The sequence below is a fragment of the Halyomorpha halys genome, unplaced genomic scaffold (assembly GCF_000696795.3).
Source record: "Halyomorpha halys isolate HHAL.00 unplaced genomic scaffold, Hhal_1.1 Scaffold287.1, whole genome shotgun sequence".
In the NCBI taxonomy this organism is placed as follows: Eukaryota; Metazoa; Arthropoda; class Insecta; order Hemiptera; family Pentatomidae; genus Halyomorpha; species Halyomorpha halys.
The window spans coordinates 1,149,863-1,169,322 of NW_027111053.1; the positions used below are offsets into that span (position 1 = coordinate 1,149,863).

The 19,460-nt window shown below is 29.7% G+C and overlaps 1 protein-coding gene across 3 annotated transcripts in view; it reads left to right on the forward strand.

The window, feature by feature from the left end:
- The window catches only part of nonC (serine/threonine-protein kinase Smg1), a 141,216-nt gene extending 131,312 nt beyond the window's left edge, over positions 1 to 9,904 (forward strand). For all 3 annotated transcript variants that reach the window (XM_014420723.2, XM_014420721.2, XM_014420722.2), the window contains 12 exons: positions 101 to 340; positions 1,908 to 2,190; positions 2,284 to 2,348; positions 2,591 to 2,801; positions 2,881 to 3,038; positions 3,466 to 3,630; positions 3,802 to 3,949; positions 5,472 to 5,632; positions 6,391 to 6,559; positions 7,165 to 7,278; positions 7,434 to 7,540; positions 8,320 to 9,904. In XM_014420723.2, the coding sequence (XP_014276209.1) occupies positions 101 to 340; positions 1,908 to 2,190; positions 2,284 to 2,348; positions 2,591 to 2,801; positions 2,881 to 3,038; positions 3,466 to 3,630; positions 3,802 to 3,949; positions 5,472 to 5,632; positions 6,391 to 6,559; positions 7,165 to 7,278; positions 7,434 to 7,540; positions 8,320 to 8,397 (1,899 nt within the window). In that variant the 3' untranslated portion in view covers positions 8,398 to 9,904. The remainder of the gene's footprint in view (positions 1 to 100; positions 341 to 1,907; positions 2,191 to 2,283; positions 2,349 to 2,590; positions 2,802 to 2,880; positions 3,039 to 3,465; positions 3,631 to 3,801; positions 3,950 to 5,471; positions 5,633 to 6,390; positions 6,560 to 7,164; positions 7,279 to 7,433; positions 7,541 to 8,319) is intronic.
- Positions 9,905 to 19,460: the final 9,556 nt, after the last annotated feature.

Genomic DNA, 19,460 nt, shown 5'->3' on the forward strand with positions numbered 1-19,460 from the left:
GATTATTTGAAAATATTTATTTATTTATAATTTCCCCCAAAAAAACGACAGGACTTTTTGAATGACCTGGTAATAACCTCACTCCTATGTATGGTTACAGTCACCGCATGAAACATGCCTGGCAACGGTGATTACTCTTCAATCGCAGTTCGTCAAGTTGCTGGAGCCAGCAGACCAGTTGCAGCTGACCCAGGGCGAGATGCTGCTGATGGGATTCGATGGACTGTTCACTAATGTCAATCGTGGCAGGGACACTCTCCTTCAGAGCTTAGCTTCTCTTCAGAGCCCTCCTGCTTGGAAAATTATTGATCAGATAAGGGAAGCCAAAACATACTACACAGTGAGTATTCTGATTTAAACCATTTTTTCTCCTTGGATTTATTGTCACTAATTGTTGGTGTGCTGATTTAATTAAACTGAAATTAATTGTGTTTTTATTAATGAGGAACAAGAGATCAAATGTGATAAATATAACTATCAAGCTAATCTTAAACAGTGTATTGTTCAAAATTAGATCCCTTGATGCAAAATGAATGTTAATCCTAAATAATAATAATCTATCAATTTAATTAGCCTTCTGGAATTTACTGATGAAAGACATAATACATACATAATCTGATGCATACTCTCAGGTATATGCATAATAATTCCTATCTATAAATTTTCTGAATGTCCAGTAAGTAAACATGAATTTCAAATTTATTATTGTCTAAAGGTCAAGAACTTTAAATAAAAAGTACAATGCTTTCAAAATATATTCAACATATTCTATTTATGGAAGTTTCAGGGATACTGTTTCCCTCTTCAGAACTGTACAATTGATTGTTGATGAATAATGAATATAGTAATGGGAATAATGTAAATATAAAAGTGAATGTTATTGTGCTGAGAAGGGGGACACAATAATCTGGAACATCCAAAAAATGGAATGAATTATTTTGTGTTAGAAGCATTGTATTTTTGTTCTACATTTTTGACCTTTAGACAATTATATATTTTTAAAAAAACTATATAGTATTGTATATAACCTATACCTCATGAAAAAAATTAATACATTTAAAATTTAAAATTTTACGTTTGTTTGTGATTAATAATCATTCCATTTCTCGACTTAGTGACAATGTTGACTGTGGTTAGAGAATTTTATCACAGATGTTATGTAATTGGGCAAGATTGCTCCTTGGTGCTTTATAATTGATTGAAGATTCTAACAAGCAGACTTAAATGACTTTGTCCAACTAAAATAAACCCGAACTAAATTTAAAGGAAAAACATTGTGCTTATAAGGGATTTCTTCTTCCCTTGATTTGTAAAACTATTAAGAATTACTGACTATACAGTAACAAATGACTCGGATCATCTTCTGAGGGACAATGATAGGTGAAAAGATGATTTGCTGGTAGTTACGCATCATCTAAGATGCAAAGGTCGTCATCTCAACTATCTAAAGTTCATAGAGGTGATACCTTGATCTTGATCCAGTGGACTACTGAGGCTATGGCCAGTTCCTTCCCATTGTTATATGAGAACAGAGGAAAGAATGGTGAGAAATGCTGTGGAGGCTCTAAGCCACCATCTTAATGGTTGTGAAATACTAGATGCAGCTGAGATTTGAAGATCTTTGAAATGATGCCTCCTAGTGAAAAATCCCAGTTCTTAGCACTTCTCATAACCCAAGTTTTACTACAATATTTATCCAATGACACTATTTAGATTCTATTTATAGTGGTTAGAATATTCACCTTTGCTGAAGTGGGTGTTGCATTTATTGTAATAACTAGACTAGATAGAGACTACTGTTATTCTTCAGTTCAACGAATTAAGTAGTTCTGAATTCATCTTAAATTTTATTATTTCATTTAATGTTTTATCATTTGTTTTAGAATGATTTAATATTTATTTTATAGGCTCCAATATGCATTGACAAGACAAAAGATGTACTGGAAGCCATGTTCTTTGTCAAGCGACTTGATACAATGACTGAAGTGCTTAGAATGGTTGCATCTGATGCACGTGGTTTCCGAGCTGAACCTGGTGCACCCCCAGTACCACATGATCCTGAGTCACTTTCAAAACCTGTGCGCAGGTACATTGCTGATTACATCAGCTATCAACTCCTTGGAATATTCTCTCTATCGATGGCTACAACCATATGCCTTCTACTTCAGGCCAATGGACTGGATGTTACAGGTATCGTAATTATATAAAAGTGCATATTTCTTCAATGCTTTAATGATGATTAAATTTGTCATTAGTACTTGATATTACCAATTTTTTTTACAGGTGCTGTTGAACAGAAAGACATTGGTGCTCAAAGTAGAGTTCCCCTTGAAGACTTATGTAAGAAGGTAGCTGAAATTTTTATTATATATTTTTGTTTTTTATTATTAATTTACAGTTTAAAAAAAGTGAATTTGGTAAATTCAAATTAATTCAAATTATAATAATTAATTGGTAAATTAATTATTTTTGCATTAGTTAATGTTCAAAATATTTTGTACTCTAGTTTATTTCTTTTGAAATATTGTAACTGTGCAGTATTGTTTTTTTATATTCTGCTTATTTTGAAGAACCTAACTTGATGTCTTAGATGGTAGAGCAGTTAAGCCGGAGTGCAGTACGAGAGGCGAGTGGTTTGGTGAGCCAACGGGAAGCTGCTTGGAGACAAGGCCACCTGAAGTCTCGTCTGGAGCGTGAGCTTGTCTCTGCCGAGGGAGTCCTGTACCGTGCCCAGTGGAGGCTCACTGCTCACCATTGGTTACACGAGCATATATTAGTTAGCTCCCCCCAACCTCCGATCAGTGAGTAGATTGTTTTATCCTTATAAACTTATTATTATGATGATCTTGAAAGTTTCATAATTTCTTTATACTAAAACAGACAGGAGTGCATTCATGCATGAGCTTCGTAAGGTTGCCGGAGGATTACAAGTACTTCAGCCAAAATTGAAAGACGCCTTTGATCAGCAGAATGCACTTATAGCCAGTGCTGAACAGAGGCTGAAGTGGGCTTCGGGAGCCAACCCTGCTCTCTCTGAGGTATATTAAAGTATCATTAATTTTGCAAAAATTCAATTTTTTTTTTCATATATAATTTGTGCAGAGTAACTACCATGTGTTTACTCTCTTCTCTGGCAAATCTAGACCACATTCACTTTGGATGGTATAAACTTTTTCTTCTTTGTGAAAAAATACACATTGACCTTTACTTTACACATGTCTACCAGCTTTTCCATTGATGTCTTGAATATATCGAAAAGAATAAATATTTGGATATTTCTTCCTATCACGATAGTGGTATTATCAGCATAACCTTTTGTACAAAAGCCTACAGCAAGGGTTGATAGTAAAAAGTAAAGAGTCTTCCACCAAATGCCTTAGAAACAGAGATAGTACACCACTTTTTAATGTATAATACTTAATATTTTATATTTCTCGTGCTTTAAAATAAGATATCACATGATAGGTTATGAGTGCCTTTGAGAGCTGTGTAAGGTTGCAACGTGACAGAGTGGACAAGGAGAGGAACCTAGCTCAGCAGATAATATCGATGGCAAATACTGTCCTGTTTAACGAAGCTCTGCGTATACCTACCCAAGAGGCTATCCTTGGTGACAATACGATGATGAGAGTAAGTTGTGTCACCTATTTTGCTTTTTCTTCAGTTATAGTTATTTGCATAGGTGTATGTTTTTTTAGCAATAGAAATATTTCTGATTAGAGGACAAGAGTTCTTTTTTATTTCCAAGATAGCTTATGTTTGTTTTTTACTAATGCATGCCATTTAATTGAATCGTTGCAGTTAGTAGAGGATTGTGAAAAAGCATACATGCTGATTCAGAACACTACAGTTGTACTGACATCACCCGAAGAAGGATTAGTATCCTTGCTTCCACCAAAGAAGAGGATTGATTCCGATTGGATAGCCAAAGCTGAAGAGAAGATTTCTGGTAAATCTTTTTTTTTTTTTTTTGATGTTCCTTACTACTTAGTTTCCTGTATGTTTGTTAAAACACATACACACACTCTAATTTAATTATAATTAATTTTTAAAGTGATATTATTAAATTCTGGTTATATATAATTTTTTTATTTATTGTTTGTAATATCTGAGATATTGTGATAAATATTTTTTATTTATTTATTTAATGTAATTTACAACTGTACAAAATAATACAATAAGTAAATATGTTGAATGTTTCATATACACTTGAAAATCTTGGGAAGGAACCACCCATTGGTGGTACTTCAAACATTAATTTAAATTATAAGGTCCTGTGGCCATCTTCTTTTCAGACGCCTCGGAGGATTATCAGGGATTGTTAAGAATGAAAGATTAAGAATTAATGGGTTAGGATGGTTAAGGTGTTTGGAATGAAAAGACGCATATCTTTTTTGGGTCAAATCTGCAACGAATGGGATGTTAAGGTCTTTGTGAATGAGTTTATTTGTAACATAATAAGGAGCATCAAGGATTTTGGATTGTAACGATTGGATGCGGGAAGAATTTGATGGTTTGGTGGAGTTCCAGAGCTCAATTCTATATGTCCAAATTGGTCTGATTATCGTAGCGTATACTAATTTTTTGTAGTGAATGGGAAGTTTAGAGCGTTTGTCAAGTAAGTGTTGTAGCAATTGGAATTTACGAGCAGTTTCTTGTCGTTTCAGTCTTGTGTGTGGATTCCAAGTAAGTCTCTTGTCAAGATGGAGTCCTAAGTATCGAATCTGTTCAACAGGCTTTAGTAGAGTATTTAGAAATGATACTGTAGGACAGGAGAGCAGAGGTTTATGACGGAGGGTAAAGGTGATCTGGTGGGATTTGTAAGGATTTATTTTGATTCTCCAGTTTTTACACCATTCTTCAATAGATGTTATGTGTGCCTGTAGTGTTTGTGATGCATTAGTTGGATCGTTGTTTACAGAAAGTATACATGTGTCATCAGCATATGTTGTTAGGACTGTGTTAGGGTGGGTTGGGATGTCAGTTGTATAAACCGTATAAAGAATGGGACCTAAGATACTACCTTGAGGAACACCGGTGGACTGAGAAAAGAGAGATGAGTAGGCTAGGTTATGATTTACTTTAAAGGTTTTATCAGTGAGATAGGAGCGGATTAAAAGGAAATATGTTGGGGGTAGGAATTTACGAAGTTTATAGAGCAGACCTGGATGCCAGACTCAATCAAAAGCTTGTTCAACATCGAAGAAGACCCCCGTGCAGTACATACCGCGCTCCAATGTGGAAGATATGACATCAATCACTCGGTGATAAATATAAAAATAAAAAATTGAAATATTTAAAATTCATTTAATTCCTGAAGATTCATATTTGAATATGTGACTGTATTTATCTATTAATTTGAATTTTCTAAAACATTTCTTAAAGTCTGACTTAGATTTTTACTCTTGACATCTAAAATATGTGCCTAATTAATCATAAGTGTTTAGAAAAATGTATATTTTTTATTATAGAATCAATCGTGGCGTTGAAAAGTGAACTGGAGCCCATGCAAATGCGACTGACTGGATCTGAAGATTGTGTCAAGAACAGAGCTACAATAATAAGAAGCGTCTTAGCTAAACATCACAGGATCATTGCTGATATCAAAACCTTACTAAAATCTATGATTAAGGTAATTTAATTTGGTAAAATTTGTTTTCATTTTATTCAATTCTATTTTATGTTTGGGATCTGGTGGACATAAATAGAAAAAGTTGATCTGTGTTACAGATATTATTTCTTAAATTTTTATAAACTCCTTGTTAAAATTAAAAATTGTGGTAAACAAGACATGTGTATTATCAGGTCCAATACAAGATTATATAATGAATAATGCTTTTCATTTTTTTTTAATAACTAAATACTTACACAACTAGCTGATTTTTATGACCATCCTCTGTGATGGAAAGGAAGGCTTCATGTATACATCACCTAAATGATTATTCATTTTTAATTTAATGTTTTCCTATTTCCTTTCATTATCTGTCCATAAATAATTTACAAATAATGAAAATAGTAGATGAAGAAAAAGTCTGTATTTAAAAAAAAAAAATCATAGGCATCATGATTGATATTGTTATTTTTGAAATTTCTCATTTTTTAATGGACCATTTGAAAATATTGATGTGACCCCTTACAGTTTTTCAGTTCATATTAGTTCAAACATTAGTTATAATAGGCACTCCAGATGAGACATAAGCTATTGTACCACTAGAGCCTATAAGCTCTTTCAATTTACCTAAGATGTCCTCTGGCAATGAATTTTACTTTTCATTTTTTCCAAATCAGAATTATATAAAAAAAACAGTACTTGCAATACTGCATTAGTTGCAATTTAATTAATATATATTTTTTGTCTTTTATTTTTAAATAATACATATATTTTTGCAGTATGAAGATGCAGGTCTCTCTGGACTGGAAGAATATTTGATCAAACACAAGCATTATACAGAAAAGTTGGGATCATTGACTAAATCGTTGAGTAGCAACAACTGCCCTCTTGATTCAGCAATGATAGCAGAGGTAGCCAATGAGGTTAAAGCTATTGCTTCTAAAACTGGTATGATTATATTTTAATTTGGTTACAACTGTATTTATAAGATATTATTGTTTCCCTTTTATTTTATTTTGGTTACAACTGTATATATAAGATATTCTCTGCCAATATTGTTTTTTAATTCAATGGTCCATTAAACTCTCCAGGACTTTCTTTACAGCCTCCATGTTTTGTGGTTATGTATTATTATTTATTTGTATTTAACATATTCTTTTAACTGGACACTTCAAATAAAAATTATTATCAACAAATATAAATTCTTCATTATAAAACTTATAATGATATGATTGTTACTATTTACAAAATTCTACATGCTACATTGTGCTCTGAGTGATAATGATTGTTACTTGCAATATCTGTAATTGATTTTTTGAAGTTTTAATTTTATTTACAATAAATTATACTCAAGTTCACTTAATCCAGGTATTATATTATGAAGATGTATGGAAACTTTGTTTTATTGAATTAAAATGGTTTGGGCCAATATATTTGAACTAAGCGAAGTTAAATGTATTGTATTTTCTCTTCTTGAATTCGTATGTGTACTAAATTTCTATTCTCAGTAATAATTATTGCTAATTATTATTTTTAAATGTTCAATGTTTCAGATGGCATCTACTCAGAATTGCTGCAGTTCAGTGTAAGTGACTGTCCTGTCCGGCGGCCTCAGGGATCGCGGCTTCAAGAAGATCAGCTCAACAAGCAGAAGAAGGGTCCTCCAGGTTTGTATTAATTTTTGTCTATGATTTTCATCAATATTTCTTAAAGTTTCTGAATTTATTTCATCACTTAACAATCAAATGTTTTTCAAAACCATGAAGTTTTATGTATAATTTTTTTTCTGTATAAATTACAAAAGTTCTTTATGCCCATATAGGATCACAGGAACGAAACGCTTATGCCATGAGTGTCTGGAGAAGGGTTAAGTATAAATTGGAAGGTAGAGACCCAGACCCTAACATTCGATCTACTGAAAAACAACAAGTGAGTTCAGAAGCCCATATATATATATATATATATATATAGTTTTATGTTACTTTTATTTTATTATTATTATATTGAGGATACAGTGTTTTATATGTATATGTGAGGCATGTCTAGAAAGTATGAGTACTGTTGGGCTGTCATGCTGTGTGAATTTTTTTCAAAAGTTAGCAGCACAGGCAGGGGTCTCCTGAAAACAAGTACTGGAAACCCACATCAGCAACAGAACTCACCTCATAGTGTCTGTTTCTATGAAATATATCCCTTAGAAATCCCTCGAAGTGCGAGGGTAGTACCATCACAAGGTTCTGGTGAAAGGGAAAAATTCCGACTGAAATTTTAAAGTCATCACAGTTGTGACAACCTGGTTCCCCTTCACCCAAAAAATTCAAAACCTTTAGGCCAAAAAAATCATGGGATGGTTGGGAAATGTTGAACCAACCTGCTTACTCCCCTGACTTGGAACCTTTAGATATTTGTCTTTCATGTATTACAACCTGCTTAGAATGGGAAGGGGATTATATGGAAAAATGAGTAACATAATACCCATCAATATCCTGTAATTTAAAAAATTGAGAACTCATATTTTTTGGGCATGCCTCGTATATACAACAGTTTGATTAATTTGTGCTACATCACTGAAATTTCCCTTCATTAATTATTCTAAAATATTCTTAAATGTGTGAGTACTTCATTTTTCACTTTGGTTCATCATTAACCAATATTCTATGAATCATTTTACATGGTCAGCCTGTATTTACACTTTGTTTTTTTTGTAGGTGGACTGGACTATAATGGAAGCTACAAATGTGGACAACCTGGCCTTGCTGTACGAGGGCTGGACACCATGGGTGTGAGTGTGGGTTAGGGGAAGAGAGGACCCCCTTCAGCTTGAGCCAGGAGCATCGTCTAGAGCCTGGGCCTTATCGCGTAGCCTTGAGCCTTCGGTCGCGACAGCCCTTCATTGCGCTCTGCGCTCCAAACATTGTGCTCATGTAGTACAATGTCACGCTTCAGTCAAACGTTTAGTTATCAATCAAACTATATTAAGTCAAATTTATTTACATCTTCTTCCTGGTTAACTCGGTTGTTTAACTTATGTTTTGTCATTTGACCAATCATCTCTCCCTTCCTTGCCGTTAAGATTGCCTCGTTTGGATGGGTGCTTCATGATGACACAAGATCATCGTCTTGCAAAAGAATATCGAGAAGGAAAAATATTTAAAAAAAAAAATAAAGTTATTAAAACAAGAAGTATTGAAATAAAAATTGAAATTTTATTGCTAACTTGGGAATAGATCAGTGAAAATTTTGTGTATTTTTATTTTTTGTCAGTTATTAAAAGGTTTAATTGTATTTTATGGTTTTGTAATTGAATTAAACCAATTTTACTTATTTTAATTATACTTTATGAAAGGTACTTTTGTCGTACGGTATACAATTATTTCTGTTTTAACAGACTAATATTTAATAATTGTTTTGTTCTAGTTATTATTATTATCAGCATTTGAATTGTTTTCTGCATTAAGCAATTTTAATTATTATAGACTATTTATTAATAATTTGTTTGACTGAAGTTGGTGATTGTCCATGTTTGTCTGTACTTGAATGAAGTTGGAAAAATTAGATTAGAAACCAGAAAATAATTCCTCATCATATATTAACTCATTCTGATTCAGATAACCATTAAACTGAGCAATTGGCCAATAATAATTTGGCAAACAGTTCTACAGCTTAACTTTATAAATGATGAATTCTGATCGGTTTGTACCCTGGTTTTTATTTTTATATGTGGTAAATCTTTATACTACAGTTTATTTAAAAATTGTATTTCTAATTTTTGTGGCCCTGTCGACTTCTATCCCTTATGGATAATCTACAACTTCGCTAGTCATCACTGATCTGTCATGAATTATACTTTTTTTTCTCCAATGTTAACCTTAGCCATTTTATTATTGTTAATTTCACTTTTTAAATTTAAATAAGATATTTACTTCATAATTCTATTTCCATTAGTTCAGAATTGTAGTTGATCAAGTATTGAGTAACAAAAAAATTATTAATACTTCAACTTTGATGAGAGTGGAATTTCCCATTTTATCCACTTGATCATTTTTAAAGATGTCTTTTTAAAGTTATAAAATTTTTAAAATGTCAGTATTATTTTTATTTCATTTCTCGCTAAGAATAATTCTGAATAAAAAACATATTTGTTTCACTAGTGATTTCTAAAAATATCTAATATGTAGTATTTGTAGCCAGCTGGTTTATGTTACTCATGTTCAATATCTGTAGAGAACAGTTTGAAAAAAAAAAAAGTTTTGTTTTGTTGAAGAAAGTAAAATAAACATTGTGGTCAGTATATTTTTGTTGTATTTCTTCATGAATTATTCCTTTATATTTACAAGAACTAAGAATTATCATTTGGGCTCAACTTGATAGAAAAGTATTTCTATTTTTTTATGTGCAGGAACTGAACAAGAGGACAGATTTAGTGACATTGTTAAATTTGTGGAGTTTTAATAGTGAGCACACCCATTACTGGACAACAGCATGCTCTCTGTGTCAGGACATAGAATAAAGTTTTGTCACTATTAAAACTCTACAAACCAAGATGTGCCATAACGCCTGCCTTCCTGTCCAGCACCTGGTCCTCTCTTAGTCATACAAAGAAAACATTATTTTCCTTAATTTTTTTATGCCATTTACATAATACTATTGTCGGTACAAGTTATCAGTTGAAGCTGACCGAATGCCCTTTTTCTATAGAACTCCCAAAATTAATAAAATACAATTTCAGTTGTTATTATAAAAAAAAATATATATATAGGTAAGCAAAGACTACTTTATTCAGAAACCAATGTACAATTTTTTTTTTTTCTGCTGCCAACCAAATCTTGTAATCAATCACTCTTCCAATCATCCTACCAAGCTAAAATTTGTTAAAAATACAAAACGTGATAATAATGCAATATTTTGCTGCTTTTGAGATAGTCAGATGGTGGAACTACTTTCCTCAATAAGACTGACTCAGACAAAAATGAGTTCATATATAGCTTTTAAACATGTCTGTTATTTTTCTTTTATATTTTTCTAGCCTCTGTAAAACAGACTAAATGAATTATGCTATTCTGATTTCAAAAGGTTTGCTTTAAACAACATTCTCTTGTAATATAAAACTATTTCTCTGCACGTTTTCCAGTATTTGATTTATAACTCTCACTTTTCTACCGTTTTACATGATTAACTTTACTTAGTTATCAGGATAGGGCAATTTCCATTTTATACCTTATAAATTTTTATCTCTGTATACACAATCAGTTTGCAATTCTTTTCCTCTAAAAGACACAAAAACAAGATAGAAAATCCAAACAAAACCACCACTAAACAATTCTATGAGGAAAAAAGTCATCTAAACTTCTCACATTCAAATAGTTCTATCATCTTTAAAAATTGTGATACTGCTTTGAAACTTTTGTAAGTAATAAAATGGATATCAAAGATTCTGAAAATATAATGTTCGAAAAAAAGAGTTTTCGCATACTAATGCCACAATTATGACATCTAAATAAATAAGTTAATTTTTTCTCTTGGAAAACAAAAGGTAGGTGATTTCAGGTTCAGAAAGTAAACCATGAATCACTAGGAGCCAATTTTGATAACTTGCCTTTAAAACTACTGTAGTGTGTATGTGAGTAATTTGTGTTTTCTGATTTATAAAAAATTCAGTTCTCAAAAATTTTTTATTTTGATAAAAATCATATTTACATTTTACAACTGAACAAGCATATTACATTTGAATGCGATTATTAAAAATATATTATTAAAAGGACAAAGTTTCATTAGACATTAGTAATACTGAGTAATAAGAACTATAATTAGCTCTTAAATAAATAGAAATTTATGCTTTATATATAATGAACATTTTGAGAGTATAAAGAATCAATTAGGGTTTTATTATGATCAATACATTAAATACATGCTGTTTTTCACCTTGTACGTGTATGTTAACATCAAATATATATATGTATATATTTATATCTATATACTAACATATACAAATAATAATAATTATTTATATAAAAATATATTCATGTTAAAGAATAAAGTCATTGTCTCGTAAGGTTCAATGGAAGAAGGAATTGGTGGAAATGTTTTATTTTATCGTAGCATAGTGGATATGATTGATGTTTATATAAAGATTTATAAATCATACTATTTTATAAAATTATATTATAAATCATAAATATTAATCTTATTAATTAATGATGTCTTGAAAAAAGAATTAAAACAACAATTCTCTTTTATGAATACAATAATAACTCTAAAACTTATATGAAAAATAATTAGTTTTATGATACATAAATGATAAACATTAAAAAAATTTAAAATATTTTTTTTTAGTTGATATTTATTTCCACTGGATTTATTAGAGAGTACCTACGATGATTCAATGAATAAATATTGTTTTGCTATGAATACATTTAAAAGTTATGTGTAACTTTTTATCAATTTATTTAGTGATCTAAAAATTCTTAAACTAAATATTTATTAGATTTTAACAAGACTACTTTATGAAAAGCAAGTATATCTAGTATAGTAATTAAAAGGAATGTAGTCAATAAAAATATATATTCTCTTATTTATCCTCTCAAGTAGAAATATGACAGGCCCCCACTGCATCAGACAAGACGTAAGAAAGCAACATTATATAGGAAGTTGATGATGGTATTTACCATCAATTTGTAATATTACAACTCCCAGAGGTTTTTGAGGCTGATTAGATGATAAAGAAGTAACTTTTCTAAGAAAAGGATTGTACTAGATTACAAGACAGTGTCACACATATCAAGAATTTCGTTTTAATCCATTGAAAGGTCAAGTACACACTTTTAAGAAGCTAGGTCCAAAGATGAGTGTAGGAGCTAATAGCTAATTTTGTTGTAGCTTTGGTTCTGTTTGTTGAGAAGAGCATCATACATTATGATTGTTACCTGGGGGAGTAATTTGTCATAAATTCCAAATCATTAGAGGAGTATTTTGTAATTTTGATTAATTTCCAAAAGATTTTTGAGGAATAGATGGATAATTCACAATTTGATACTCCCCACCATTTTTGAGTAGCCCATTGATGTAAAAGTCAAACTACCTGTATTTACTCTAACAATGCATCTTTTTATATTGAAACAAATATCATAGAGAAAAATGTAATTGTGAAATAAGACCAGCGTATACATTTAATTTTAAGTTTTACAATAAATCAGTTTTGATAAGGCAGTTGTAAGTTATTGGGCACATTTCTTTTCAATATAAGTTCTCAGTTATCAGGAAAGGAAGATTCTCAGGAATTATTGAGCCTTATCACGTACTTTCTATAACTCAAAGATTTTAAATAAAAAATCTTTAGTTTAAATTTTCGAAGTGTACTTCGGACAGTAAGTCCTTTAAACTTTTCATAAGAAAACTGCTGTAAAACTTTTTATTTGTTATTGCTTATAAACATTTGATCGTTAAAAATTTAATCTTGTTTGAGACATATTAAATAATAATTAAGGTTTAAAAAAATATGAAAAGGACGGTATCCCGAGCTTTTTTCAATAAACTTCAGGACAGCAAAGTTATAGATTGTTTGAAAATGGTCCAGCTGTGCTTTATTGGCTTTTATAAGGAAATGAGAATCCTTGGTATAATTTATAAAATAAAATATAAGAAAAAATATCAATTTCTTTCTTATTGCTCATCGGGGTTCAATTATAAGTAACCTACAGAAAAGTGAGTCAAAACAACCTTCGATTATAAAATTCTTTGTCATTTAAATGGTATATTCCAGTATGCTACATTCTTGGTACACTCTAGGATGTTATTTATGGTGTTGTACATTAGAGGTTCTGCTGAGTTGGACTACATTTCATTCTTCACTTTTCCAAACCGAGCTAACATTGATTGTTCTTCTTTTCAGTCGCTTTCCGTTTTCCCCAAATTTTGGGAAAACTACTCCTTTATTAACTAATTTATTTAGCCAAACCACCTCAAGGATCTTCTTTCAATAATATTTTATCATTAAGAGGCTAAAATTTCAACAATAGTTCTGGTATTTTGGACCAACCTAAGGAGCAAAATATTGTAGCATGATCTGCTGCAGTGGATCCAGGACCTTTACTTAATTTAATAAATGCTGCCATAATGTAATTTATCGAAAAAGCTTAATATTATTATTTAAATAAAAAATAGCCTACTAACAAACTATGTTTATATACTGAATATCTTTAATAAGATATACATTTTTATTTAATTTAAACAATTCAACATTAATATATATTAATAATGACATCAACTAATAAAGTTTTATCATGCTTAGAATAAGTATCTCTGTTCATGTATATAAAAATTTAAGATGATCTGGAAAATTGGAACTAAATAGATATATCAAAATCATTTCAGTCAATAGAAGACTTTTATAAAATAAATAGATATTAAATATAATAAATGAGCAGTTTATTTTGAAATAGGCCTAGGTTTGTTTGTCAGTTGCTAACTATGATAAAATGTGGTCATTGTATTATTGTTTGACCATTTGGTGTCACCAAGATTGCCAGAATTAAAAAAAAATAATCTTGAATTCTGATCCTGAAAGTTCTCATGCACTACCATTTGACCTTTATAGAAAACATCCCTAATGCCTAATTGTCTGTTTTCAGGCTGTTAGTAGTTTTTTTTTCAAAATTTTGAAAATAGCTCAACAAACCAAGGTGTTAGGAGTGTTACTATCAAAATGAACTCAAATACTGGGTAAATTCAGTGATACTCATGAGGGCAACTATGCACATCAATCAAGGTATAACTTGTAAAATAATTTAATCAGTCACTTCACATTTTTAAATTGAAGAAGAAAATGGACAGCACATAATATTGGTCTTGAAGAATAATGAGGCAATTACAATCTTAGTGAAATAGACTTTACGTGTTGGCAGGCTTAAAAATGTATTTAATAGATGTATTAAATTGAAATTTTAACTATGATAACTCAGAACAAAACATTGGTACACTCCTGATTAGAAATTAAAGGGACGTACTATTTTTTTGGTGGGAGGGCGGGGATGAAATTCTTCTTTTCCAAAACCTGTTCATTTTGCTCCATGTGGTATAGTTCAACTGATTATAGAACAACCTTTTGGTGACAACTGATGATTTCCCACCATTTCTCCGTTAAACAGTTGTTACAACAACTATGGTAACACTTATGAAGATAAGTTTACATGGGTTTACTTGAAACTGCATAAATAAATTAGAGTCCACTACAACACAGTTACAAAAAATAAATAATGAATACCTGATTTCAATGCAGGTGAACTTGTCAACCTCCTAATGTGGACAGTGACACTCCTGAATATTTAACTTTTGTTTTTAATGTTTTTTTACAGAAAACAACTACAAAATTTTGGACCACATCATTGAATTTCTCCTCAAAAAACCTACAGAATTCATATCATTTCACATTTTCCAAAATAAAAGGAAAGCATTACAAAATTGAAGTCGATGAGATAGAAAATGGTCAAACAATAATATGAGTAGAATGATCCATGTGTCACTTGTATTTTTTCCTAAGTTTTGTTTGTTAATTCTACATTGAAAAAAAATCTATTAGTGCTTGAGAGTTTTATACAATGGGTATACTTAGACTATATTCAAAATAAAAAGCTCAAATATATTTGTGAAAGATATAATATCTTATAAATTAGTAGTTCATTCATATTTAAATGATTATATAATCTTTTCAATTTCTTGAGACTGGTTATTATTGTTTAAATAAATTAAATTGTATCCAATTTTAATCTAAGACAATTTATATTTCTTTATAAGTCCAACATTTCGGCCATCCTCAAGGACAATCTTAAAAACAAATTTACACTCACATCAATAATTTTAAAACTTCTTGCTAGCTATTCTGCCCAGGTCATCAATTTCAGTCAGAATTAGCCTATTTTGTCACTCATCACATTAAATATTAAAACTTTTAATTACAAATCAAAAATATTTGTTGAAAAAAAATATTGTGATAATAGTGTTAAATTGATTTGTAATTAAAAGTTTTAATATTTAATGTGATAAGTGACAAAATAGGCTAATTCTGACTGAAATTGATGACCTGGGCAGAATAGCCAGCAAGAAGTTTTTAAATTATTGATGTGAATGTAAATTTGTTTTTAAGATTGTTCGTGAGGATGGCCGAAATGTTGGACTTTTAAAGAAATAAATTGTTTTGACACTTAATTTGGATACTATTTAAATAATGTTTATCATTATTTAGGTAATGTGCAGTTAAGGGGAATTGTGCTTATAGATATATTAATGTCAAAATAGATATGCTAAAAGATATTATCAACAGAGTATCATCATCTTTCAAGCTTTAATTAAATTATTAGAAAAAAAAGTTGAATTACAAATTATATCAGTTAATGCCACCTATAAGCAATCATTTATAAATTAAATACTGTGGGTATTAAATTTTTATTACAGTGTACGATCAAAGTATGTTTGATAAAACAGCATTTTAAAACTAACTCCTTTCTTACAATCAGTAGTAACAATAAACAAAAATTAGAATAAAACATTCTTGCATGAGAATGAAAAATGATTCTCAAGCAATTGATGTCGATTTATTATTTATTGTAGTTTTATAAGATAATTTTCTGTGAAAATTGTTAAAAATTACCAATTTTTGAAATTTTAGTCAGATTTTACTAGTTTGATTTTATAAGAAGAATGTAAAGAAATACATTCGGACAAAGTAGAATAATACATTAAATTGTCTCAAATCTTTCAATATGAAGCTATGACTAAACTAAAAAAACAAAAAAAAAAAAACAGCATATTATAGATAGATGCAGTCAATCATAAGTGAATCAGACAGAGATGGTCAAGGTTGTGTCAGGAACATTATAAACAATTAAGAGCTAGTTTCAACTGTTTAATAATTGTTAAATAAATGATTTCCTTAAAATAAAAATAAAAAATGCATGTTTTTGGCCTTAATTTAGAAAGGAATGAAGTAAAAACTTCAATGTTTATGGAGTGAAATGATTTCTTAAAGCGAAAATCACACAAAAAAAACTTTTATTTAAATTAATCAAAATCGAACCCTAATATGAAATAAGGGGCCAACTGATATTTTTTATGAAATTGGGTTTTAGATACTAAATCAATAAATTTTCATTTTGCGATAAAAAACTTAAGACTTAGTTCATTGGAAGATTCAGAGGGTGTAATTCCCTCCTCCAAGGGACTAGCAGAATTGCACCAGCCTCTGAGATCAGTGAATGTAATCAAGTCTTCTTGAAGGCCATTCTCACTCTTCCAGCAACATAAGTCCAAAGAATGTTCCTGCCAACCAATCCTCCTGTGACTAGCAAGTTCTCAGTTATCAGAAAAAAGGAAGGTTCTCAGAAGTTATTGAACCTTATCCTGTACTTTCTATAACTCAAAGATTTTAAATAAAAAATCTTTAGTGACAATATTCGAAAATCACTTCGAACTTTTCATAAGAAAATTGCTTTAAAACTTTTTATTTCTTATTGTTTATAATTTGATTGTTCAATATTTAATCTTATTTGAGTCGTATTAAAGACTAATTAAGATTTAAAAAATGCAATCTGGAGCTCCTTTCTATATACATACAAACTTTAGGACAGGAGAATGATAAATTATTTGAGAATGGTCCAGAGGAGAAAGCTGTTTCAGACTTTTGTAAGGAAATGCGAATTTTCGGTATAATTTATAAAATATAATTTAACGAAAACATCAGTTTCTTTCTTATTGCTCATCGGGGTTCAATTATGATTAACTTACAGAAATGTGAATCAAAACAACTTTCAATTATAAAATTCATTGTCAGATAAAAACAGAACTGATCAGGTTAGGCAAACACAAATTTATCTTTTATTTTTGTTTGTACCCAATTAGAAAATACTGTTTCCTGAAAAATATTTAAAACCGAACGTGAATGATATTTCTTTAATGAATTGTAATGCTTCATTGTGTAAAATAATTTTAGGTTTCAAGTATTCTTTTATAACACGAAATATTAATGTTGTTTGTTTGTTAATGATTCCCTAATGATGATGAACTTGGAAATGTTTTTCTTATTATGGAATGTGATTTTATTCATGAGAAGTCGTAAGCATATGAAACATTTAGTGATCAATACTGTTTTTGAAGTAGATTTCTAAGCAATTGGAAATAGTTATAGATATAACAAACTAAGAAAGCGTGTTTTCTGGTTACTGGCTCCACCCCAATACTTCCATGGACCAAATACAGCAAGTATTCAACTACTTGGGGCCCAGTTTATTTTGAATGCTTATTGTGTTGTAACTTGTGAAACTACTTAATGTCAATAAATGTTGGCTGAATCTACTTATGATTCGATTCTGCAAGAAAACAATAATTAATATTGGTTTATTTTGTGTGCTTTTATATGTTAGTATTTTTCGTGTAATAAAAATTACATTGTAAGTAATCCCTTTTGAATTTTTTCATTTTCTATACATTATTTCATTTAAATAAATAATAATAAAAACAAAATGAATAAAACATTTTTGAATGATGTGATTTTGATTGCTTTTTAGTCCTGCTATGTTGGCTGCAATGGTATTCTTTGTCGACTCTGGTTGGAGATGAAAATGGAACTACAAATTTTCAAATGTATAATGCCTTATATAGTGGGTAAGTTTATTTTTCAGTTGTTTATTTTCTTTCATAACTATGAATCTATATAAAAACTGGCGCAGTTACAGTTCTAATGACAATTTAAGAAAAAGTTGGTTAGAGAGTAGGGTCAATAAGGATAACACCAATAAGTATTTCTTATTGAGTGCCAATATGTCTGCCTAAATTATTAGCCTTCTTCAAAGCTACAGAAGTCCAAACAAAATACATAGGTAATAGAATAAAAAACAGTAGTTATAACTAAAATGTAAGAAGATAACATATAATATAGTAATATATGTATATATAAATTTGATATATATGAAAAAATATATATATGAGTAAAAATTGATATATATGAAGGTGGTCAGGGTTGCGGTCAAAAGTGAAACAAAAATAGTTTACAACTATTTTTGTTTCACTTTTGACCACAACCCTGACCATCTTCTTGTATATAATATAGTAATAATAGTAATGATAAACAGTATGAAAAAAAAATCTAACTAGCAAATATTTTTAAATTATGGATTCTTGATTATTTTCAAGGAAGTTGTTTATTATTTATGTGTTTATATTAAAAGGACAGGTGAATGTAACAACAGTGATTGATATTGGTGAAACAATATCCTATAAGACATTTTAATCATGTAACGTCACTCAACTTAAAAATAAAATTAAAGAAAGGATATAGATAAATTTGACCATAACATAAAATTGAGTAAATGTTTTAGTTTTTTATATAAATTGTTATGATAAATATTAAAATTATATAGTGTTAGATAATATTCAAAAGGAAGTTTCTTTCATCTCAAAATCTCAATTGAATTATGAAAAATTATAATTAAAAACATGATAAATAAGAGAAATAAAAGATATACTGAAATGTATGAGAACATATATGTAAAAATAATAAAATTAAAGATGAATGGAATATGGTCTGGGTGCAGTAAAAAAATAAAACTCAAATAGTAAATGGGTATACTATTTTTATTGGCTCAATAAAAATAGTATACCCATTTACTATTTGAGTTTTATTTTTTGACCGCAGCCGGACCATATTCCATTCATCTATACACACGCTCAATCAACAATCTTCCAATAAAATTAAAGAAGTGAAATATAAAATAATAGAAGCCAATAGAATTTATAGTAAAACATTATATAATAAGAAGTGATATAAATAAGGCAATAACATATTTGAGAAAAAATGAATAAG